The 25,343-nt window shown below is 40.4% G+C and overlaps 1 protein-coding gene across 12 annotated transcripts in view; it reads right to left on the bottom strand.

Annotated features, from left to right (window-relative positions):
* Positions 1-25,343, bottom strand: part of TTC3 (tetratricopeptide repeat domain 3) — a 116,816-nt gene that overhangs the window by 80,746 nt on the left and 10,727 nt on the right. For 5 of the 12 annotated variants that reach the window (XM_065943337.1, XM_065943336.1, XM_065943335.1 and 2 more), the window contains 10 exons: positions 22,871-23,025; positions 21,875-21,917; positions 21,413-21,563; positions 20,869-20,956; positions 18,312-18,365; positions 17,183-17,303; positions 15,332-15,417; positions 13,678-13,772; positions 12,468-12,530; positions 1,556-1,610 (listed from right to left, as the gene is read on the bottom strand). In XM_065943337.1, coding sequence (XP_065799409.1) covers positions 1,556-1,610; positions 12,468-12,530; positions 13,678-13,772; positions 15,332-15,417; positions 17,183-17,303; positions 18,312-18,365; positions 20,869-20,956; positions 21,413-21,563; positions 21,875-21,917; positions 22,871-23,014 — 900 coding nt within the window. In that variant the 5' untranslated portion in view covers positions 23,015-23,025. Of the gene's footprint in view, positions 1-1,555; positions 1,611-9,253; positions 9,504-12,467; positions 12,531-13,677; positions 13,773-15,311; positions 15,418-17,182; positions 17,304-18,311; positions 18,366-20,868; positions 20,957-21,412; positions 21,564-21,874; positions 21,918-22,870; positions 23,026-24,719; positions 24,948-25,343 lie in introns of those variants that run through there. The other 7 variants (XM_065943332.1, XM_065943339.1, XM_065943340.1 and 4 more) reach the window with 6 other exon arrangements.

Below are 25,343 nucleotides of genomic sequence, written 5' to 3'. Positions count from 1 at the left end.
TTTAAAAACAGATATGTAAACACTGTTTTTTAAATCTATAATTTTTGGTAGCCAATAACTCATTTCAACTCATTCATTCAATAAATATTTACTGAGTGCCTGCTATGTGCTGGGAAGCTTATCAGGCAGGTGATTCAGAAATGAACCAAATTAAAAAACCCGTCCTTAGGGAGCTCACATTATACTAAAGCACACACAAATAAGGACACAACTTATACAATATACATACGTGCAATCATGTTAAATGCTAAGAGGTAAAAAGATAAAGCAGAGAAAAATAAGCAAATGTCTAGGAAGGAGCACGTTTGGCATTTTAGCAAGGTGCTCAGGGAAGGTCACTGAGGAGAGAACTTTCAGTGAAGAAGGAAGGAAAGTAAGGGTGATTGCTCAGGCGCTGGGAAAGGCATTCTGGCTTGAGGCAGAGAGAAGAGCAAGTGCACTGGGAGTGGACCTGGTACGTGTGAGGACAATGAGGAGGCCTGGGGCTGACAGGGTGGACAAGGGAGAGGCAAGCAGGAGTGAGGTCGGAGAGATGATGGGTGGTTAAAGGCAGACAGGGGGCTGATCAGATGGATCGTAGTAATAACTTTGATCAAATGAAAATTCCATACTCATCCACTGCTTTATTAATGCATACTCAGGTATTTGCAGTTCTGTGTCATAAAAACCACACTGCAGTGACCAAGCTTGCACATCTCACCATATACACACAGGCAAGAATGTCTGTGGAGTACACGCCCTTGGAATCAATTACAACACAGGCACATCATAGAGCTCTAGTTAAGAGGACTATCGTTCTCTTAACTTTCACCAATTTGAAGAACCCAAACAATATCATTATTTTTTCCACTTGTGGGAGTACATGTGGGTCTGTTTGGAGGTTCTTTATTAGGCTTTCTTGGTTTCTCTTTCTTTACAATTTTAATTACCAGGAAACGGAATAGTTTTTTTCCTATCACCCATTCAGGTTTCCTCACCTCTGAAATGCTTATTTCGTGGGCCCATTTTCTACTGAGTTTATTTTTGTTCTTTGCATATTCTGAATGTAATTCCTATCAAGTTATTTCTGTTCTATATATGAGAGACTATCTCCTCCCAGACTGTAATTTCATTTATGGAGTCCCAACATACAGAAAATTTTAAGCTTGAGATAATTATCAGAGTTTTTCCCTTCTCTGACCTGTGCATGTTATGTTAAGAATCCCTTTCCCACCTCAAGATTACAGAGCTAATCTCCAGCACTCCTTCTGAGTCTTAAGCCTCATTTTCCACAGTCAGGTTCTTAATCCTTCCACAACGTGCAGATGCTGACACCTCAGCCACTCAGGTATGTTTACGACCCCTAGGGGCAACCTGTCCCCGATAGACACGCTTGGCCCTTACCGTTGGGCGGCAGGTCCTCTCTGATCATGGAACTGAAGGTTCCCCTGCCATGCTCCTGAGTTCCATGTAATTTCATCCAACACTTTTTACATAGGGATTTATATCCTATAAACAGACTTTTCACTACGCTGTACAGCACTGTTTAGCCAAGTAAAGCATGAAAGAAACCTACCTTTGTCCAATTGTTCTTCAGAATGGTAGCTCTCTTTCCATCACCAAGTGCATTTCTAAAGGGAAAGGAAATAAAATACTCAAATTTTTCAAAGGGTATTATATAGTGCGTATCTATTTGTATTTCAGATTTCCATATACAATCTAGTTTTTAATTTTTTTAATCTATGTAATATATGTCCATTATAGGAAATTTGGAAAATACAGCAAAGTAAAACAAAGGGAAAAAGTCACCCAGAGTCACAATCACAATTACCCAAGAATAGCTACTTTCAATATTTCTGGAGTATTTCCTGCACACAACTATCTACATCTCACCTATCCCTAACTTCTTATTACTCGTATGAAGTTTTTTTGGTACTATGTGGTACTGTCAGCAAGACTTCTGATCTTGGAGAATAAACGTCCCAGATATTTCACATAACACACTGGCTAAGCTATAATGGACAGAACATAAGTTGGGACATGAGATTAAGTCCAGCGCCATCACTAACTCTCACTGGGGCGGATAGGACGTAATTAACCTCTTTAGGGTCACTTTCTCATCTGTAAGATGAGGCTAACAATTTTGGTTTTTCCTGTTTTCAGATACTATGCTAAAGCACAGTATGCTGTAAACTGTCGAGTACTAAGGTCTAACACCCGGTCTCATAGTTTCCTTACAGTCAATGGCCTCGTCTGCCCACCTCAGCCACCCACCACCACCCTCCCAGGGAAATTTACCACTGCTCAAAACTGTTCAGAGCCCCATATCACTAATTCAGGCATCCCACTCTTTCCCCTGATAGCATAGCTCCTTCCATCCTACTTATTCAACTATTCCTACTAGTTTCTCAGGGTGCTCACCTCACTGACTTACCCATTTTCTTTTTTAAACTTCCTTATTGATCTATCTTAAGATTTGCTGATTCCTCATTTCATATTCCCATGCATACGACTTCTTCGTACTTCTTTGTCCCTATGTTTACATCTTGCTCTGTGGCAAGACCCAATGCGGGATGAGCCCTGCTTCCTGCTTTCCCCAGGACCACACGTAGGGAGCCGAGTACTACCAGAGAAAAATCACGACAGAGCACAGCAGGAGCCCTACTCACTCAGGATTCCAACCCAAAGGGGCCTTCAACACTGCTAACCAGCATTCTAGATCAAACCACCCTCTAATTTTGTTAAATGGCCATTTCAAATCTTATGTCCTTTCCAGGACTTCCCTGGTCGTCCAGTGGTTAAAACTCTGCACTTCCAATGCAGGGGGGCATGGGTTTAATCCCTGGTCAGAGACCTAAGACCCTGAATGCCTCGCAGAGTGGTAAAAAAAAAAAAAAATCTTGTCCTTTCCTTCCAACTCCCCTTTCAGCGGATGAGCTTTGCTCCTATTTCAATGATTAAACTGGAACTGGACATATCAAAGAAAACTCTCTCAATCTAGCCCTAACTTTTTTCCTTTACAATAAAAGTGTCTTCCTCCTTCTGTGGCTGATTCTTCCACTTGCGCCATGTAACTACCCATCCTTACGGTATCAATCATCCCTTCTCTCTCCTGTAAAATCACACATTCCATTTCAGGAATCTACCCCATCAGTATGTTTTATTGTGGTAAAATACACATCATAATTTACCCCATGAATCATTTCAAATGTAAAATTCAGTGGTATGAAGCACATTCACGTTGTCATGCAACTTCCTACTGACTTTTAATCTGCTCAGATCTCTCATCTTTTAAAAAGCAAGTAAAAAATAAATAAATGGTTTAAACCCTAAGCAAACATTGTTGGTAATCTACCCAGCAGCTAACCTCCTCCTCTGACTGCTAGACACTTCTTGTGAGGGTCCACCTCTAAGACTTAAGAGATAATTCCTAGTAAATTTAAGCCAATCATCGCAAACCCACTCTCCACTGAGAGGTTTAGGGGTATACAGTTTAGGTGTGACCCAGAACTGAGGGGACCGCTCACTCTTAAAAACAGATTACAAAAACAACCAAAAAACAAAACAAAAAGATTACAAAGAACAAGACTAGGTTAACTTATTCTACCAAACAGCAATACCTACTAAAAGACCATATATACATTTTTCTTTAAAGACAAAATTCAAAAGCTATCTAAAGATAGACGGCCTGACAAACAGAAGAGGATACAGAAATCAGAAACAGATCCTGATATAGTCACCCGATCTGTATGACAAAGCGAACACTGCAGTGCATGGAGAAAACATGACGGGGCTGGGTCGGCTGAGGGGGTCTCTTCCATATCCCTGCAGGTAGTGCAGAGCCTGCTACGCAGAGATGCCTGCGCATTCTTTACACATTCAAACACTGAGTGGACGAATGAGTGAATAAATGTGTCTTCCATATACATGTCGGGGCAGAGCTGAGGCAGCAGCACAAAGAAGTTGCAGGGTTGGGGGGGCGGTGGGGGAGGCCTGCAAGCAAATGGAGAAGCCAGAAAGTCCTCCTCCTCCTCTATCATCCACCCACCCACTCACTTCTTGAGCATCTGCTACATATGGGCATATGGGCGCTGTGTTATGGATGCAGTGTGGACAAGCTGGACACAGCTCTCCCCTCTTGGGGCTAATATTCCAGTGGGAGACAGATAATACGGAAATAAAAAACAAGTGATTTCCAAGCCGTGTTAAAGCTACTGAGATGAAGACAGTGAATTATCAGGAAAAAGGATCAGGGCAGGCTTCAAGGAGGTGATATTTGTGCTGAAACTCTAATAAAGGGAGGAAGGGAGCCCTGTGATGCCAGCAAAGAGCGTCCCATGTAGAGAGGATAGAGAGTGCACATGGTCTGGGGGGCAGAGCGGTGGGGATGAGAGCAGACATCCCGGAGATAGAGAGAGGAGGGGGCAGCGACAGCAAGGGTTCCTGAGTTGGAGGCCTGAGGGCCCGTGAGGGTTGGAGGTGAGGGCAGAGGCGGTCTCCAGCACAGGAAAGAGAAACCAAGGGGGTGTCTCAGCAGAGCCGCTCTGGAAGCCTCAGGGCAGAGGTGAAGCTGGGGGAGAGGACCAGACCTGGGGAGGGCTCCAAAATAGGAGCCCAGGAAGCATGGAGGGGCAGGGCTGAGGGGGGTTTAGCTGTGCCGGAAAGCAGTCTGAGCTGCAGGGAAGGCCAGGCTCTGGGTGACCTCAAGAGGAGCAGGACTAGGGAGCAGCAAGAAGCCGACTGAGCCCCACTCAGAGGCTCCACAAGCAGCCAAGGGTGGGTGCAGTGAGGTGCCCTCCTCTGGCCATGTCCCTCAGAGGCAGCGGGAGCCCCTCTCTCTTGCCCTGGGAATAGCAGCCCCACCAAGGCTGGCCCTGGAGTTGGGGAGGGGGATGATCCTGGGCCCAAAAACAAAGGCTAGGGAAAAAAAACTAATAGGGCTGGGTCAACTGGACAGTCACATGAACCCCGACCCCTACCTCATACAAAAAACCACCTCCAGATGGATCATGGCATATCTCATGCATGTGTGCTCAGCTGAGGCCGACTCTTTGCCAACCCATGGACTGCAGCCCACCAGGCTCCTCTGTCCATGGATTCTCCAAGCAAGAATACTGTAGTGGGTTGCCATGCCCTTCTCCAGGGGATCTTTCCAACCAAGGGATCAAACCCATGTCTCTTATGTCTCCTGCATTGGCAGGCGGGTTCTGTACCACTAGCGCCTCCTGGGGCTCACCAGATGGATAGATTTAAATACCGATAATCAGTCAAGCTTTTAGAAAACAAAAGAATATTTTGCAGAGTAGGCAAAGATTATAATTAGAACACAAAAAGTGCTTACCATAAAGGAAAAAATTTGATAAATTGCAGTACATTAAAATTACTACTTGCATTCATGGAAAGAAAGCAAAAAAGGCAAGCCACAGAGCATGAGAAGGCATTTGTAATATGCATATTTTGACCAATGACTCCTATCCAGAATATTTTTTAAAAACCTACTCTAAAGAAGAAAAAAAAAGACTCAAACAGACACTTCACAAAAGAGGATATCTGAATGGTCAATAAGCATACAAAAAAAAATGTTCAACTTAAACCTCCTAAATTAACTTAAGAAAATGCAAATTAAAATCACAGCATCGTTATCACTACACACTCAGCAAAATGTCTAAATGAAATGACACAAAATAATAAGTGTTAGTGAGGACGTGGAACTGAAACTCTCATATGCTGCTGGCAGGAGTGTAAAATGATGCAACCACGGTGCAAATTATGTGCATAGCTGAGCATAAGCACACCCTCCTGTCCCAACAATGCCACTCCTTTTATTACATACTTAACAGAAATGAAGACATGTTCACAATGACACTACCTGTAAAAGTACTAGAAACCCCCAAATGCCCATCAACAATAGAATGGATAAAATGTGGTATATTCATGCAAGAGATGAACATTTTACAACTACATGCAAAATGGATCTCAAACACAATGCTGAAAACCAGACATAAAGAGCACGTATCACATGATTCTGTTTATATTGCACAAAGCAGGCAAAACTAACCTACAGTGTCAGAAGTCAGGACAGGAGTTATCCTGGGGGAGAAAGTGGGCAGTGATTGAGGGGGGAACAAGGGTGACTTCCAGGGTACTGGGGTTGTGATCTGGATGCTGGGTATGGTTATTTGCGTCTGGAAAATTCAACCTGCACACTTATGAACTGTACATTTCTCAATATGTGTATTAAGATTTTTCTTTTAAAGAGTACAAGAGTCATCCTTTGCGGGAGGCTGTCATGTCCAGTGTGGTATCTGAATTACAGAAGCCCTCCGGCCATCCTGAGGGGGTGGGCAGTCTGAGGTCCAAGTCACACGGTGGGGTTGGGAAAAAACAACCACCTAGGTCTTTGATGACACTGTCATCACTAAATACACAACCGTAGAACCACCTTCTGGAACTCTTAATTCTTTACCATTTAAACCAGCTGAATAAGAGATCTCTATTTTTGAAGCCAAAATCACCTGAATACAATAGCAAACCTCTTCTGTCCTCTCTGCCTGAGTGCCTTCACCAGCTGCCTGTGCTGGCTGCCTCCATCTCCTCATCCTCACTTCTCAGCCCACTCAGGCCTGGCATCTGCGCCAAGCTTCCCGCTGACGCCTCTCTCTAGGGAACTTCAAGGTGTCCACAGAACTAAATGCAAGTTCCAAAGGGCTTCCAGCAACAGGCAATGCTGGCCACTCTCACTGGCTTCCAGGATCCTACACTGACTCTCCTCCTAGCTTTCGGGCGAACCTCATAGGAGTCTCCTGTGCAGTTTTACCCTTCTCTAACCGGCTACTTCCTCTGTCCAGCAAAGCTCAGTCCGAGCTCCCCTTCTAATGTCAGCCCACACTCACTCTAGACCAGTGGGTCTCAACCCTGGCTGCACATTAGTACTACCTGGGGGGGGGGGGGGGGTCGGTCTTCTAAAAAAGCCCAATGCCCAATTAAATGAGAACTTGGAGGGGTGAGTGGGGTGCATTTCTTCAAATTTCCGGTGATTTCAATGTGCAGTAATAGTTCTGGACTTAGGAGGGGAAGGAAATGCTATTAATTGACTCTCTCAAACCACAACATGTAAGCATGAAAGAACTTTGAATGCCACAAAAGAGTTATCATCTTTCCCCCTTATTGCAAATCGTCACTTTAAGGGCCTGCCCAGATCACAAAGAAATAACAGTTTTACTCCCCAAGCTTCTCGATCTCACAATGAAGCAACAAAAGCAGGATTCAGATGGAATGGTCAGTTACTGTCAAATATGCAGTGACTATTAATCACACATACATTTTAAACCAAAAGTTAGTTCTGGAAGTAAAATTACATATGCTCTTTCATCCAAGTAAAATAAATTCTTATCAGGAATTTATCCTATATATCTATGTATATTTGCATCAGAGTGTGAAACATAAAAGGATATTACATAGTTTCATCTAACTTTTTAAACTGGAAATAAGCTATGTTCTAATACAAACTAATGCATAATAAGACACTACGCAGCCATGAATAAAAACTGGGGTAGATGTCATATGCAACAACTCCAACATTTAAATATTAGAAGAAGATGTACAACAGGGTATATAATATGCTCTTATCCGTGATAAAACAAAAGACACATACGTTATACTTAACCAAACGAAAATGCCTTCTTCTGACTTACAAAAATGGCAACTTCATCTGGTTCAAAGTAGTAAGTGTTCACATAGGCATAAAATATTACAGAAATGCATAAGGATGTGAAGAAAGGGATTAGGGCAGGGGTCTCAGGTGGGCGAGAGCTTTCAGTTTATCCTTTTGTACTCTTTTTATGATGTGTATTTGTTACTGTTTTTTAAAAAGGGGGTGCACCTCAAAGAAGATTGATAAAGTAACTCCTTCCTTCAAAAGCAAATTCAGCATTTTTTTTAAAAGCAAAAGAGAGACCATACAAGTAAGAGAACAGAGTGAGGAACAATTCATCAACCAATACACACACCAAAAATGCCCCACATACACTAAGATTTTTGAAAATTCTCACAAAAACATACAATTTACTTGATTTACACCTCAGACCTCAATTCAGAAACACACACACACACAATCATTTAAAATCTAGCTGCCTGCTACTATTCACAAGTTGGGAGCTAATACCCATAAAAGGGTATACCATATAAGGGTAGTTAAATACCAAAGGGTCAGAGTAAATACCAAGTTTTAAATTCTACGCTCTTCCTAAGTAAATTTAAAATATCTAAGACTAAGCTTTCCCTTTTCCAATTAAATTTCCTATTACACAGTTTATCCCATCCCACCAAAGAATTCAAATTTCCACACATGAGTCCCACTGAGAATGAATTAAACAGTAACCCTAATCATTTACTTTGTATAACTATGGCAACCACAGAGGCTATAGATGCCTGATTGCTTTTTCTAGATTCTGCTCTAATATGAAAATTTCAAATTACCTCAATTAAAAGCATCACTCTAAGATGCCCTCAACCTCTCAAATTCTATTTAAAAATTGGACTTATAGAAGACCGGAAGATAAAGGACATCTCATCCTAGCCAGGCACTCTGGGATACACTGCACACATGCTCAGCGTGAAGGACTGGCAGGAACGAACTTGAGCCCACCCTCCCCTCCCTCACCCCAGCACCGTTCTGTGGGTTTCCTGGAATCGCACACCTCCAGAGAACGCTAAGGGTTCTGACTGGCTCTTGGCCTCACCTACATCCATCCAAAGGTGGTCAGATTTACAAACTGACTACTTGGCATTAAAACCTCCACCACCACGCTGACCATTTCTGAATGAAACATATTCCCCACAAATACCTCACCTCGGGCTCCCAGCCTTAAAATATTTTTATTTCTTCCCTTTCAAGATTATTTTTCACTTACTTTATCCTAATACTTGGTGTTTCTTTTCATCTTATGCACACTATTACACTTTGTATCAGATATACACAAAAGTACAGAGAATAACATTAACATAATCGATACCCATGTACCAGCTTAGCAAGACCTTAACATTTTGCCATATTTACTTCAGATCTTTTTGCCAGGTTTGTTACAGGTGACTCCCATTGTGAACCATCTTTCCCAGCTCCAATCCCTTTTCCTCCCTCCCTCCCCAGAGACAGCCACTCCATTGGTATTTTAACATGCCCATGCACTTCAAAAACAGTTACTACATACTATGTACTAATTATGTGTATGCATATCATTGCACATTTCAAAACATCATATAAATGGCATCATACCGTACAAATCATTCTGCAACTTGCTTTTTCACTCAACATTGCATTCATTTTAAGTGTTGCACAGAATTCCATTGTATGAATATACCATAATTCATTTTATCCATTCCCCTACAGATGGACTTTTAGGTTGCTTCCATTTCTTTACTCTTAACCACAACGTTCTAGTGAAGGCTTCCACACATCTTCTCAGGTAGCCCAGAAGTGGGCAGGAGAATACACGTCTTCACCTTGCCACATGGCTCTCCACAGTGACTGCACGGATTTATACATTTCCCCCGCCGAGTATGAAAGTTTCCTTTGTTCCACGTCCTCTCAAACACTTGGTGTTATAAGGTTTTAAAATGTTTGCCAATCTGATGGGTACGAAAGAGAGACTCACAGTTTTTAATCTGCATGTCCTGTAAGGATAATCATGTTTATTGACTATTTAGACCATTATTTTAATTTTTTTCAACTTTGACATTGCCATTTGAACCTATCATCACCTATGCATGGTGATTCATCGTAGAGACTGTGCATCCACCTGGGTTCACACCCACCCAGTGAGTGACTGAGGACACTGCCTGACCGCCTGGGCCTCGGGTTCCTCGTCTAGAAAGACACAGCAGCGCCCATCTCACAGGGCTGGGAGGGTTTTATGAGTTAACACAGGAAAAGCACTCAGAACAGTGCCAGGGAGGCTGGATGCTTCACTCTCAGCTGCTTGCCCAGATTCCCATGACAGATCCACCAGCCCTCAGAGACGAGGGCTTCAACACCTCTCAATCCTGGTAACTCAGCTAAACGGCATGGGTCCTCCTGGGTCAAGGGCACATCTGAATCACTGGCAGTGTGTTCTTTTCTGAAGTCATATCATCTACTCACTTGATAAGGAGTTACGTGCATTGCAGATTCAGGAAACATTGTCCCTCCATTACTGAGCAAGTCATGTAAACAGTGAACAAGGTGGGAAACACCAGTAAAACCAGGGTGGCATCATGCTTCTGACATTAAACAAGCATCCAGCAAATCCTGGTGATTGCCTAACAAGAAAATGCTGCTGACCTGCCTCTACAGGAAACTGCTATGGTGTTGACCCACAAAGCTAGACCGTCAGCTGGGAGGTACAAGGATGGATGCACAACCCTACTCTTGACTGACCTCACCAGGCTACCCGGCTTCTGTATTTTCACTTTGATGCACCTCCTTCAGAGCAGTTTTAGCAGGCTCCTGCTTGAGTGTCTAGCATTCAACACTCATAAAAGAAGGCAGAAACCCCTCATTTGCCTCTCAGCTCCAAGGGATCCCCTGTGCAGAGAGGATGACCTTCAACCCACTCAAAAGTTTCACACAGGTGCCTCAATTTTCACAAGAGGCTGGCCAAGCTGCCAACCTGTTCACCTTGAGAGCACACAGAATGGCCTTCAAACAGCACAGGATATCTGCAAGTCTGGACCTAGCCAGAGGCAGTAATCTAAAGACATGTGCAGCCCATTTCTTGCCAGAACCAGTTGAGGACAGTGGTACTGATGGAAGACTGTGTCAAGCCCATCCATTCCTCTAGACTAGATAGCCTCGGTTATCCACGGCTTAAGCCATCTAAAAGCTGCATAACGTTTATACAGCAGTATTCTCCGAGGTGGTGATTTTTTATTTTCTTCTTTTTAAACTCTTGTATTTTCCAAATTTTCTACCATGAGAAAGTGTTCTGTTTATAATAAAAGAAAAACATAAATGTTATTTTTGAAAACTGTATACTTGGAATACACCATACTCCCCACTCCCACCTCCCACACTCCAACATTAAGTACTTTCCCTGAAAAACAACTGGTAGTGGACTCTCTGCTCTTATAAGAACACTTAATTTGAAAAACTATTGATGAAAACCAAAACTGCACTCTCAGGGTGTGCTTATTTTGCTCTCAACAGGAATGCTGCTGAGATTGTTCTCTACCCCACCACTCAGTTCATATTACTTGTAAGCCACATAAGAAATTTCTTCCGGAACTAAACATCAGGAAAACAGTTTCACCTGAGAAACTGGTGTCCTCTTTCTTCATGGATAGTGAGAATTCTAAAATTTGTCAGGTATTCTCTTTTTATTTTGGACAACAGAAAGGCAAGATGCAAATAGGAATTATAACTAATAACTAAGCAGGACCTTACGCCTACGCAACTTTATTCTGAGGATCCCAGCCTCTAACGTGGTTTTTCATAGCTTGTTTCTAGTATTTTTCTACTGAGTGGATGTATTCCTGAAGCAATCCTGTAACACACAGTTAAATGTAACAGTCTACAGTGCTCAATATTCATGCTTAGTATTTAAGTCCTAAAAACTGTAAGCTGAGAGACAATAAAATCATGGGGGCACTGTCAATAATCTTTCTCAACTAATACAAGCTCAGTTCAACATGAGGAACTAAGAATTAATTACAATTTTACTCCCATAGTTAAATCATTAAACTTTTCTTCCCCTTACAAAGGACATTTACTTAGTTTTATTCATACTAATACAGAGGAAACAAACACAGCAAGAATTCTTCCAGAACTATACAGATTAGATAAGAGCAAAAGAAGGTAATATATTATAGGTGTTATAAACATCGATTATGAACCATCAGATAAGAGCTGTGTTTGAATCTTGGCATCACTACATCACAGCTTGAACAAAAATGGAGCACGGTAGAACGAGATTAACAATTACTAATGGGATGAGTTTATACACACGTAAAATATAGAAAATAACATTATCCACCTATTAAATACACCAAGTCGCTCAGTTGTGTCTGACTCTCTGCAACCCCATGGACTGTAGCCTGCCAGGCTCCTCTGTCCATAGGATTTCCCAGGTGAAAATACTGGAGTGGGTTGCCATTTCCCCCTCCAAGGGATCTTCCCAGCCCAGGGATCAAACCTACATCTCCTGCAGTGGCAGGCAGATTCTTTATCACTGAGCTAGCTGGGAAGCCCTATTAAATGTGCTGTTGAGAATTAAATAACCTACATGAAGTGCTTAAAATAATGCAAAGCATATGCTATCCTCTCTGTTAAAGAATCACTGTTTCTGTCATTGCTGTTATTATATATAAAGCCTACAGAGCTCTCTTTTAACCATTTAACTATTTCTGCCAAAGAACTACTGAAGGATTTTCTTGCATAACTGCAAATAGAAACATTTCTCAAAGATAGGTATTTAGCATAACAGCTGAGTGATTAGGCACTCTAAGCAACTTACCTGAATTGTCCAGTACGAAGAAAACAAAGAGCTCGGTTACCGTAAAGCAGGTGATTTTCAGGCCTTTAAAAAAAAATAGTGTTTCATCAGTAAAGAACATTACATTTAAAACAAAAACATAACATAGAAATCATAAGGCAAGAAAAAATTTTCAAAACCTTCATATCTGTTTGGCAGAGCAGAAATGAATATAGGATTTGGAGTCCTAACTGGCTAAATCATGGTTCCCCTTCACTTTCTGAGGGGCTTGTTCAAATCAACTCAACTTCTCTGTATTCAAAATGAAGACTAAAAGTTCTACTCTTTCTGTTGCACTCATGGGGCTGCTGAGAGGATCAAATGAGACATTAAAAAGCTAGCAAACTACAAGCATGTTGTTACTGCAGAGAACAGAACACTTTTATGTAAGTCAGAACTGTACCACCTTGACAAAGGATATCTGCAAACTGCAACAGTAATTTACATAGCGTGACTTCAAGCTTTGTCCCATGTGGTTTTATCTTACTCCACCTATCTTATCTCCACCTCTTCCTAGAACAGACAGGCAAACTTTCAGATGTGGTTTGCTACCTGGATTCACTCATTCCCTGTGGAGATGGGGACATCTGGAAAGAGAGCAGCTGTCTACAGCACACCCTCCCTAAGGCAGCTACAGCATTAGATGGCCCAGCAAAGATGTCGGTAAGAACCAAGTGAGGCACAGGTGTAAGAATGCTACAAAATTCTAGCAACTGGGCAAATAGAAGATGAGGTAGAACACATATATTCTCTCAACAATTCCAACTCTTATCCTTTAGAAGTTCCCTCACAGAAAGCACAAATCCCTGAATGGGTGACATCTAGTAACTAATTAGTTAACTAATTAGTAAAGAATTGGTAACTAATTCTTTCTTATCAGTCAATAATTTGGAAGGAATTAGAAGAAGGGAAAATGAGTCCAAGAAAACACAGATGACTCTGTACTGGAAAGCCTGGGAACAAATGGGCAGAAGAGAAAATTCACAATTTCGCCTAATGGGCTTAACTTCTATAACTTAAGTTCATTTATTCAGTTCATCTCATGTTTCTTACACCTACGGGTGAGAAAACATTCTGCATAGCAAACTGAAGATACTCTCCAGTTCCTCATCTTGTGTTTCTTTCATACTGACTAGCATTCTAACGTGATCTGTCACATAGAAAGCGTCTCAGTACTCCATTTTGCTCTTACCTACATTCAATGGCTCTGGTGTAATAGATAATAGCTATATCATATCTTTCTTTGGAAAACTCTTCATTTCCTTTCATTTTCATTAGTTCTCCTTGCTGAGAAATCAAAGTAAAAGAAGATTCATCAGTTACATTCAAAAAGAATCAGGAACCCAAAAACCTAGGGAAAATGGTTCTGGGTTTTTATCTTAGATATCAAAAACAAAACGGGGGATTACTTATGTAGAAAATGAGAATTCAATACCCAATATTTTGGCATACACATTTAAAGAAGCCTGTCTCTAGTGACTCAGGGCTAACTTTGTTAAAAGGAATATTAAAAAGTAAACAAAACATTATGAATAATATGAACAATTAATCCCCTGTGTACCATATTTGGCAGGTCCACTTTTAAATATACATTATGCTTGCATAGCAGGAAAAAAAATAGATTCAAGGCAGAATTTTAATTTTAGGCTAGAAAATGCGATACTATTCAATAAACTTGGGTGCTTAAAATATATATACATCAATAATATATAGGAAATGTTGATTACACTAATTGCCCCTCAAAAAGGTGACAAAGTTAGCAAAGATGAAATAAAAACAAAACACAGGAAAAAAAAGGCATGAAATCAAATATGCTATAATGAAAACTTCAACTCAAACATTCATATTTTCAAAATAAACAAACTGACTATTATTTATTGGATTATGTCAATGACTTTAGCTAGAAAGTTAAATAGAAAAGTAATTTCCTAAATCCTTTTCTAAAAATTTAGTTGTTAAAATCTTATTTCCTATGAGTAAATTGTATATCATATGAATTACAAGTCAATAAAGCTGATCCCAAAGAAAATCATACTCTCTCAATTAATTAAAAGCCTTTTAAATTAAATTTTTAAAAATCAAGCTTCAATTTTCAATTAACTCTTTTAAAATCTTTAATATAAAATTCTGGGACTTCTCTGGTTGTCCAGAGGTTGGGAATCCGCCTCGCAATGCAGGGAACACTGGTTAGTTCCTGGTCTGGGAAGATGCCGTGTGCCTAGGGGCAACCAAGCCCATGTGCCACAACGGCTGAGCCTGCGCTCCAGAGCCTGTGAACCACAACTACCGAAGTCCACCCGCTGCCAACCACTGAAGCCTGCACACCCTCTGTGTGCTTTAGACAAGCACTGAAGCCTGTGGTTTGCAATAAGAAGCCCGCTCGCCACAACCATAAAAAGCCCACGCAGCAACCAGTGCAGCCTAAATTATAAATTAAAATTTTAAAAATTAAAAAATTCTTATCAAGATGTCTTCCTCTTCCAAAAACAATTCCAATCAAAATTTATTTAAAACTTCTCTCAAATATGTTACCAAATTCTACAGTAGTTCTTATATTCAGATGTGCTGTGTGCTTAGTCGCTCAGTCATGTCCAACTCTTTGCAACCCTGTGGACTGTAGACTGCCAGGCTCCTCTGTCCATGGGATTCTCCAAGCAGGCATACTGGAATGGGTTGTCATGCCCTCCTCCAGGGGATCTTCCCAACCCAGGGATCGAACCCAGGTCTCTCACATTGCAGGCGGATTCTTTACCATCTGAGCCAATACTGAACTTTCCCCTGAATATTAATAAAAGTTCTAACAAGCAAATCTCAAAATATACTTACAAATAAATATTTATTCTCACCTCCAGACACTCCGCACAACTTTGAGTTTTAAATTCTTCAAGCAAACTGCAGTTTTCTGTTACAACTTTAGTTATGTGATACTTGTCTAAATGTTATTTTTAGGAGAGAGTGAGAAAAAATTTATTAAAAAAAATTGGTATTGTTAATGTTCTCACTCTTAGGCTAGATAGGTGAGTCTGTGAAGTTAAACAACTGATAAAATGTTTCAGAAAACATTAGATTCATGGCTTGCCATGAATCGGTGTTATTTCTAGCTTATTATTACTCTAGTTCTAACTGTAGTTAACAGTGCTCTGTAGTAACACATTCCAATCAGGCCTCATAATTACTCAAGTCAATTTAATAACACTGAGCTACAGTTTACCCAGCACAAAGTTCAACTAAAATTTCTGAAAACAAAAACCTGGGAAACTACTTTCTAAAATATATTTAGTATAAAAAATAATTTTAAATGTCTTATTTCAACATTATAACTCTCAAGTCAAAATCAGACTTTTGAAATGTTCTCATAAAAATGTAATGAACTAATTCAAATGCAGCAGGTAATAACCAAAATTTATGTTAAAAGTTTACGGGACCTCATTTTCTATATTTTAAGCTGTTCTATAAAAGATTTTATTAATAAGTGGTAAATAATAATTTTATTGCAACAGAACTGTAGTTATGCCTCTGGCCAAACATATTCATTTCCAAGGCAAAAGTAGTACCTAAAATTTAACACTGAAGAATTTCAGAAGATGATGGGGACAGGATAAGATTACAGAACAAAAACCTGAACTTTGGGATCAGAGAGACCTAACTTCTTTTCTAGGTTCTACTACTTAACAGACGAAAGAGCTATCATTTAACCTCTCAAAGTTTGCTCATTTCTAAAATAGGATCACAGCAGCTACCCTGCAAGGCTATTATAAAGAAGACAGAACACAGTGTCAGAAACAAGCCCACACAGATGCCCAGTACATGATACTGGTCATCTAATTTCACCATAAAATCTAGCCTATAATTAAAGGCTTCCAGAACAACAAAGAGAACCATCTCTACTCATGTAATACAGCACAGCGCCTAATAAATATCAGGAAAAGACCCTGATGCTGGGAGAGATTGAGGGCAGGAGGAGAAGGGGACGATAGAGGATGAGATGGTTGGATGGCATCACTGACTCAATGGACATGGGTTTGGGTAAACTCTGGGAGTTGGTGATGGACAGAGAGGCCTGGCGTGCTGTGGTTCATGGGGTCGCGAAGAGTCAGACACGACTGAGAGACTGAACTGAAACCTGTCTTCATATTTAAGCTTAAATTCTAACACCCAGGTCAAGAGTACAAAGTATGCCCTCTACTCAGCGGAAATGGCAAATAATCAGTCACCATCAATTGAAGAGTCAAATACTTCTGTTTCAAGATCCCTATAAAAACACTGCTAACATTCAAATGCTTTAGAGAAAAATATTTCACAAGGTAAAAAATATATAAGGCAGTTTCATCATACATAAAAGTAACAGATTCATCAGAAAAATGAAAATTATGGTTTTAGCTCAGTTACTCTTATGAATGAGAATACATGAATCCCAGGGTGGACTCTATCTTTGGATATTATATATATGAACTCATGGCATCCATTTGGTAGAATGTTTAAAAAAATACATAGTCACACAAATCATCAATATAGGAAATACAGAATAAAATTAACTACAGGGTTAAAGTTCTCTTATTCAGTCTTTTCCCTTATGCACAAGAGAAAAAAATTTTTAAAAATACTAAGATGAACACGAAATCACATAGCCATGCATTCTACTTTCCAAAATAATACCTTTATAAAACTAAGTAACAATTTAAAGCATTTATACTTACATTCAGTAAAGAAAATACTTAACATACACCAACAATTGTCAACTGCTCCTAATTTAGATAAAATTGTTACATCGCCTGTATATTTTACCCAATTCAAAGCTTCTTCCATTGCCAAGATTTTCTGTTTCAAAAAGAGGGGTGAAAATGTGATTTATGTATTAATTATAAGTTTACACGTGGCATTATAAATTTCTCTTATATAGCATTTCAGATTCTTAATAAAAACTTGGAAAACTTCATATTTTCATTACTCTGGCATGCAACCTAGAACAGCTAGACCCCAGTGCACAATAGAGACTAGAGACTCACATATGTTACATCTTCAGGGAACCTCAGGCTACCCTCAGAGCTCAAAATGCTGCTGCAGTGATTACAGAACAGGAAGCTGAGGTCTACAACCTGGCCACAGGCTGCCCTGGGGAGCAGGAAAGTCCAATAACAAAGGTGAATGAGGGTTCTCAGGTCTCATCTACACTAGGACTTCCATCCTTACCTCAAAAGTAAAGGTAGAGATTAAGGTTAACAGAAAGTACTATGTATTTTAAATGGTCTGTGGCAGAGAGAAGAATAAGCATATACACACAAGAGGAGTGCACGGCTGGACAGGTGAGCGCTCAGTGCAATGACCTTCATCAAGGGTCAAGGGTTCACAGGAATGTTATCATATTTCTAGTGTCTGAAAAGACTTCAGAAACAGTGGCATTATCAATGCTGGTGTCCGGCTTAAGGGAAACATGGATCTGTCAGAAATTTCCTGGCAGTCCAGTGGTTAGGACTCTTCAGCCTCATTGCTGAGGGCCCAGGTTCAATCCTTGGATGAGCAACCAAGATCCCACAAAGTGAGATTATCCAGTAATCATGTACCAAAAAATGTTTACATCAGGGACCTAGTAATTTCATTTGGGAGAGAATATATGCCAGGTAAATAAAAGAGAAAAAACAATCAAATTGCCAAAAAAACCCCACAAAACTCAAAATCACATTGCATATATAGGGGGAAAAATGAAAATGATACAAACCACCCAAATAAGGAGACTGCCTAGGCAAAATATAGAAATCCATATGACTAAACGCTACATATGAATAACTGCCACTTATTCACAGTGCTGGATCTCATGTTGACACTTACATTCTCTATTTTATAGCCGATTCTCAATAAGCCTCCGATAAAGAATGTATCATTCTGCAAAACAGAAAAAAACATTTCTTTCTTTATTTGGCCAATTATACTTTAATTTTCTAGTGAATAAAAAAACTCGACATTTTAAGAATACTACTGTATGTACCGGACTTCCCAGGTAGCTCAGTGGTAGTGAATCTGCCTGCCAAGCAGCAGATCCCTGAGTTGGGCAGATCCCCTGGAGAAGGAAATTGCAACCCACTCCAGTATTCTTGCCTAGGAAATCCCATGGACGGAGGAGCCTGGTGGGCTACAGTCCACTGGATCGCAAACAGTCGGACACGACTGAGCAACTAAAAACCACCATATGTACACAGTAGTCCACTTCACAGAGCAATAGCATGCCCAACTGACCAAGATCTTAAAGACCCTGGATCAAGTAAGAAATAGTTTATATACATATATATATATATATATATATATGTATATATATATTTATTTGTTTGTTTGGCTGTGCCAGCTCTTAGTTATAGCACATGAACCCTTAGTTCCAGCATGTGGGATCTATTTCCCCGACCAGGGGTTGAACCCAGGACCCCGGCACTGGGAGCTTGTAGTCTTAGCCACCAGACCACCAGGGAAGTCTCCAGAAATAGTCTTACACAGGGTTCTAATAATAAAATGATTTAGTGTAATTTTTAGATGTACTGATTTTAAAGTTCATTACACCTAAAAATCTTTTTATAAAATTCATTGGCTTATATAAATTATTTCAAAGGATTATCTATAGGAAATAAATATCAGAATGCCCTTTCTAAACTTAAGTTTGCAATCAGAATTTGCAAGAAAAACACTTGGCCCCATAACCAAAAAAACCTTTCAGCATAGTACACAGATAACTCCTCAAATCTGACATAATAAAATTTATCCCAAAGAAAAAATATTTGTTGTGGTGGTGGTGACAATGACATGATTTTATGTTATAAGGAAGAACCTGTCACTTTCAGAACCTGTGACAAAGGTTTCTGTGAACCAGGAGCACACTTTCATTTGTGACAAATTCTAATTTCTATTCTTTAAAGATATGGAGCCAGCCTGGTTCTCATCATGTCACGTCAGAACCATGGAAACAGCCATCTACCTAACCTCTGAAATACACAGCATGAACTCACGCATAGCAGAATAAGCTCAGGTTGTGTTGTTCTGTGCTTAGCAGCTCAGTCGTGTCTGACTCTTTGCAACCTTCATGAACTGCCTCACGCCAGGCTTCCCTGTCTTTTGCCATCTCCCAGATTTGTTCAGACTCATGTCCATTGAATGAGTGATACCATCCAACCATCTCATCCTCTGTCATCCCCTTCTCTTCTTCCCTGAATCTTTCCTAACATCAGGGTCTTTTCCAATGAGTCAGTTCTTTGCATCAGGTGGCCAAATATCAGAACTTCAGCTTCAGCACCAGTCCTTCCAATGAATATTCAGGATTGATTTCCTTTAGGATGGACTGGTTGGATCTCCTTGCAGTCCAAGGGACTCTCAAGAGTCTTCTCCAACATCACTGTTTGAAAGCATCAGTTCTTCGGCGCTCAGTCTTGTTTATGGTCCAACTTCCACATCCGTACATGACTACTGGAAAAACCACAGCTTTGACTATATGGATCTTTGTTAGCAAAGTGATGTCTCTGCTTTTTAATACATTGTCTATGTATGTCATAGCTCTTCTTCTAAGGAGCAAGCGTCTTTTAAGTTTGTGGCTGCAGTCACCTGGTAGCCCATACATGGCAGCTATTACTATTATTTCCTTTCATGGAAAAGGGTCAAAGATTTTCTAAATATATTTCTATATAAATAGATAAATTGAAAAAACGGCAGAAAGGTTATGTCCTAAAGCAGTGGTATGTAAACTCTGAAATAGATCAGAACCATCCAAAAATAAAAGTGATCAAGCTTCAACGTCAGAGACTGATTTTGTGGATACTCAGCTCAGTACAGTCACTCAGTTGTGTCTGACTCTTTGCCACCCCCTGGACTGCATCCAGGCTCCCCTGTCCATCACCAACTCCCAGAGTTAGCTCAAACTCATGTCTATTGAGTCAGTGATGCCATCCAACCATCTCATCTCCTGTTGTCCCCTTCTCCTCCTGCCTTCAATCATCCCCGGCATCAGGGTGTTTACCAGTGAGTCAGTTCTTCGCATCAGGTGGCCAAAGTATTGGAGCTTCAGCACCAGTCCTTCCAATGAATATTCAGGACTGATTTCCTTTAGGATTGACTGGTTGGATCTCCTTGCAGCCCAAGGGACTCGCAAGAGTCTTCTCCAACACCACAGTTGAAAAGCATCAATTCTTCAGCATTCAGCTTTCTTTATGGTCCAACTCTGACATTCATACATGACTACTGGAAAAACCATAGCTTTGACTATAGGGACCTCTGTCGGCAAAGTAGGTTCAGGTTAACCAAAACTAAAACCATTCCTATTAGCCATGATAAATTAGTAGCATGGGCCTGCTACCACATAAATATTTATATTCTTGAAACAGGGGGGTGGGATATACATTCTATCACTTACCACAACTTTCTTTGCCAAATCCACAATATCTTCCATCAGCTCAAGATGCTGTAATTTCTTCAAACTTATCTCACAAGCAAGAGAACCGCTTAAAGACAAATTTATTTTTTAAAAGATTATGTTTTCATATATAAAAATTCATTGAATTTTATACTTGACTGACTGTATGTTATACCTCAATTTAAACTATTGGAATAAAAATTCTGTTTCTTTCCTCTAGGTAATAACAAGCTATTTATTAAGCAGACAAAATATTACACCTTTTTCTTTCTTCTCTACTATAATGCTGATATTTATAAACAAGTACATTATTTCATCCTTAATCTAATGCTCTTCAATTTCATTATGTCACCAAGATTATTCATTCATATGCAAATCCCAATATTAACTTCTTCCACTCTATTAAACAAAAGTAGAGTTGAACATTATATAAGAATGAGATATAAGTCTTCCATTGTACTTGGCATCCCTCAGTGGTAAGGCAACACGCTTACCGCTGTTCATATAGAAGGGCTTACCAGACAGCCCTTCTTACGTAACTCACCTGGTCCTTACACACGGGTGCAATCGTGTTATTATAGAGCTCTGCTGACGTTGAAACAGAAGTGGCCAGAAGATGTGGACTTTAATGGCATCACAGTAATCTTGCAGGACAGAAACAGGTTTACTACACCACATAGTGCAGATGTCAAATTCTTAATCAAAAAAGAAGTTTTAAATTAATGTTTTGTGCCTCGTTTTGGAATGAATCAACACCGTTAAGGGAAAAGGAAAAAATGGATATGGAAGGGTACAAAAAGAATGGATAAAATATCTCAATCTGTTAGATGTTAAGAATATCTAAATGTTAGCTAAAACTATTTAACAAAGGGTTTTTTAAATTCTAGTGAAAAAGAACAGCAAAGAATAAATTCTCTTAAAGATATATAAGTCTACTATGTTGATGTGAATGCATGAACATTCTGTAGAAGCTGTTTCAACAAAATTAAAATATCAACGTACTCACCTAAGTTTCCCTCAGTATGGGTATAATCTTTATACTGTCTACCCTAAAAAGGAAAAGAACTCTTTTGATTTGTATCTGGTAAAATGCAGAAGTACAGTTGTAGATTTCTTTAAACCTTATTTATTCACTTTTGGTTGCACTGGGTCTCCATGCTGCATGCATACTTTTCTCTAATTGTGGTGCACGGGTTTTTCTTCACAGCGGCTTCTCTGGCAGAGCACAGACTCTAGGGTGCCCAGGCTTCAGTAGTGGCGGCATGAGGGCTTAGCTGCCCCACAGCAGGTGAGATCTTCCCGGAACAGGGATTGAACCCATGTCCCCTGCACTGGCAAGTGGACTCTTTAACTACTGGACCACCAGGCAAGTCCCCAGTTCTTGATGTAAGGGTAATCAGTACTAAACTAAAAACCTTTCGGTACAATTACTTACACAATTTGAACACATTTTCAACCGATGTGTCTTTCAGCCTTTTTTCAGTGTTTCCCCTGGTCTGTTTCTATGGGTCTCCCCTGAGAGCCTTGCTCACCTCCAGCCAGAAAACAAGCTTTTAGCAGCACTGCACATGCTCCCTGGTGAGGCACTGCCACCACCAGGCAGTCTGTCTGAAATGACCTCTGCAAAAACTATACATACCTCCCTGTAAAATTTCAAGTAGCACACGAAATCTTTAAGGTTCTCACAAGAACAAAAAAAAATGTATAACTACGTGTAGTGATGGACGTTAACTGAACTTACTGTGTTGATCTCACAATATATACATATGTTGAATCATGTTGTACATCTGAAACTAATGTCATGTCAATTATATCTCAATTAAAAAAAAACTTTAAGACATCATATTAAAAACAAAAAATTAAGGGAACTTCCCCGACAGTCCAGTGGTTAAGACTGTACATCCAATGCAGAGGTCATGTGTTCAATACCTGGTCAGGGAACTAAGGTCCAGCATGTGATGCGGTGCGGCCAAGAAACAAAAAAGTTAAGAAATCTACTTACCACTCCATCACAGTAAAGCTGAGTCACACGAACATAATCATTGCACATAAACTCAGGGGCAAAGACACAATCGTCCACATAAGGGCCATCTTCTAACAAGGCATAATCTGCTACCGCAAAATTTCCCTGGGCAAAATCAGCCATGGTACACCACCCTGAGGACACAACACAAACCCAAATCAACAATGAAACCATCTGAGATGCCACGAGAAGCAGTTTCCTGACTTCTATGCTATGTTTGATAAATACTGGGAATTTATGTCCCCAGGAAGCAGCTCTGAGGAGAACACTGAGCTCTGGAAGAGTCTCATCCTCATTTGCTAATCTCTCCCCTGACTCTCTTCAACCATCATTTTAATCTATTTCTTTTCTTTAGGTTCAAAGAGTCATCATCTCTGAATTTAACTCTTTACATGTCTCTTTTAGATGGAAGATAATTAAGGGCAGCTTATTTCATCTTTGTATGCTCCCAACCTGTGCTAAGCCCTCAAATAATGAGTTCAATAAGCGAACAAGACATCTTTCCACCACTGCCCTTTAACTTCATCTGCTTTTACTGCATTTGTGAAATTCGCCATTTCATCATTCACGAACTCTGCCACATTCTCCACCTCCTGGCTAGAACTAAACCTTGATCCACTGAAAGAAAGGTTTCTTATCCAGACCACACTGTGTGTTTCTGTCCTGGGCACAGGGGCAGAGCTGAAGCGGCACAGGGAGAGCGTGGCCACCTCTTAATTCCTACAGCCGCATCCAGACCTTCCCAGCACCCGCTGCTGCTAATTCTCTTAACTACTGCAACGCAGGTCAGCACTGCTAGACAGAAACAGTGGGCAAACCCCTCATGTTACCAACAACCACATTTTAAAAATAACTATTTCAATGGGGGGACAAGGGGCTGGAGTTGCAGACTCAAGTTTTTGTCCTCCTGAAGAAACTTCAGTCATAACATGGTATAGCTGTCAGAGAACAGGTACAAAACCTAACTATCACTGAAAAGAACTCAACATTTTATTACTTCTAACTCTTCTCTAAGATGACTTTGCTTTCCTAGCATCAACAGCACCATTAACAACAGTGCTTTTTAAACCTTTTCACTTCACCACTACTATCCCACTATTGTTAGGATAAACCAAGTTTCTTTTTTCCTAACCAAGACCACCATCAGCTCCTGGAAAACACGTCTGTTTCTTTAATTAATCCTTCTCATGTTCCACTTGCTGTACAACCACCTCACAATATCAGAAGTGAAGAACAATAACCACCTTCATAGCAAACTGTTGGTACCATTTGTCACATGACATGCCAAGCGTTTTGCGAGTACCATCTCATCAATAGTCATAGCAACTCTCTGCAGGTACAATTATCACCACCATCACTGTACAGATGAAAACATTCACAGCAAAACTAATCTGTCCAAGATCACCAAGCTTGGGGGGATTCAAACCTACGTCTTCAGAGTCCTCGGTCTCCTCTCAAATGCTGTATTTCACTAGATCTACATTTCCTTGTCATGGATCTAGCTGCCTCCTGGCTGCTGTCGTGTTAAAGAACATCGGTGACTAGTTCACGGTGCTCCCTCTCTCCTCCGGTCATCATTCCAGTTACACTAAGGTGGGCACGGACAGCCCTTCAGGACCCAACCCTTGCAGTTCGACCACCTCCTCAACTCAAGTACACTTTGCTGACCTCCTCACCTAGGCTCTTCGTTCACAAGGCCATATCTTGGATCACTGCCCAAGTCTAAACCAGTTTTTAAATCTGTAACTCTGAACAGCTCCTTGCTGACCACAGCCAAGAGTCATCACGGCTCAGGTCTCCCTGGTTTCCTACCACAGACGTTCTTCACCTTCATCAAGAATGCTTTTATTCCTCCCGTTCAAATCCTCCGTTCTCCTTCATTTTCAGTTTCCTAATGTTGGGCTTCCACTTCCACGATTCAAGGGAAGTGCTTTAGTGAAGTCGTTACTGATCTTTTCCAGTAGACTGGATAACTACAATGTCTGGAACCTTCTGACCTGTTCTGGGTGACCAGTATTTCCCATTTAGAGAATTTAACTCCAAAAGTAAACAATGACTGAAAAAAATAAAAAGTCATTTTAGCACCCAAAGTATGCCACATGATATGGGACACATGCTATTCTGGGAAATACATACACATTTAAATTCATTTTTCTTCACAAGTGCTTTCAATATATAAATACAGAAAGAGCCAAGAACTGTCTGTCACAACCCACGCATCACCATCATGGCATCGGATACAATTAATGTGCTCATACGTGGCAGACTGAGCCACTGTGACACCATGCTGGTCATTCCCAGGCTGGCATAACTCACTAATACCATGCCCTACACCAACCGCACCGTCATTACACAGTAATTGGTGTTACTGTTATTTTCTATTCTGTTTTAACCAGAGAGACAATGCGGCATAGTGGTTAACAGCATGGACTCTGGAACCAGGCTGCCTGGG

This window comes from Muntiacus reevesi, chromosome 8 (assembly GCF_963930625.1).
Source record: "Muntiacus reevesi chromosome 8, mMunRee1.1, whole genome shotgun sequence".
NCBI classification, from domain to species: Eukaryota; Metazoa; Chordata; class Mammalia; order Artiodactyla; family Cervidae; genus Muntiacus; species Muntiacus reevesi.
Note: the sequence above shows the minus strand (reverse complement) of the source record. Positions and strands in the feature narration are given on the sequence as shown.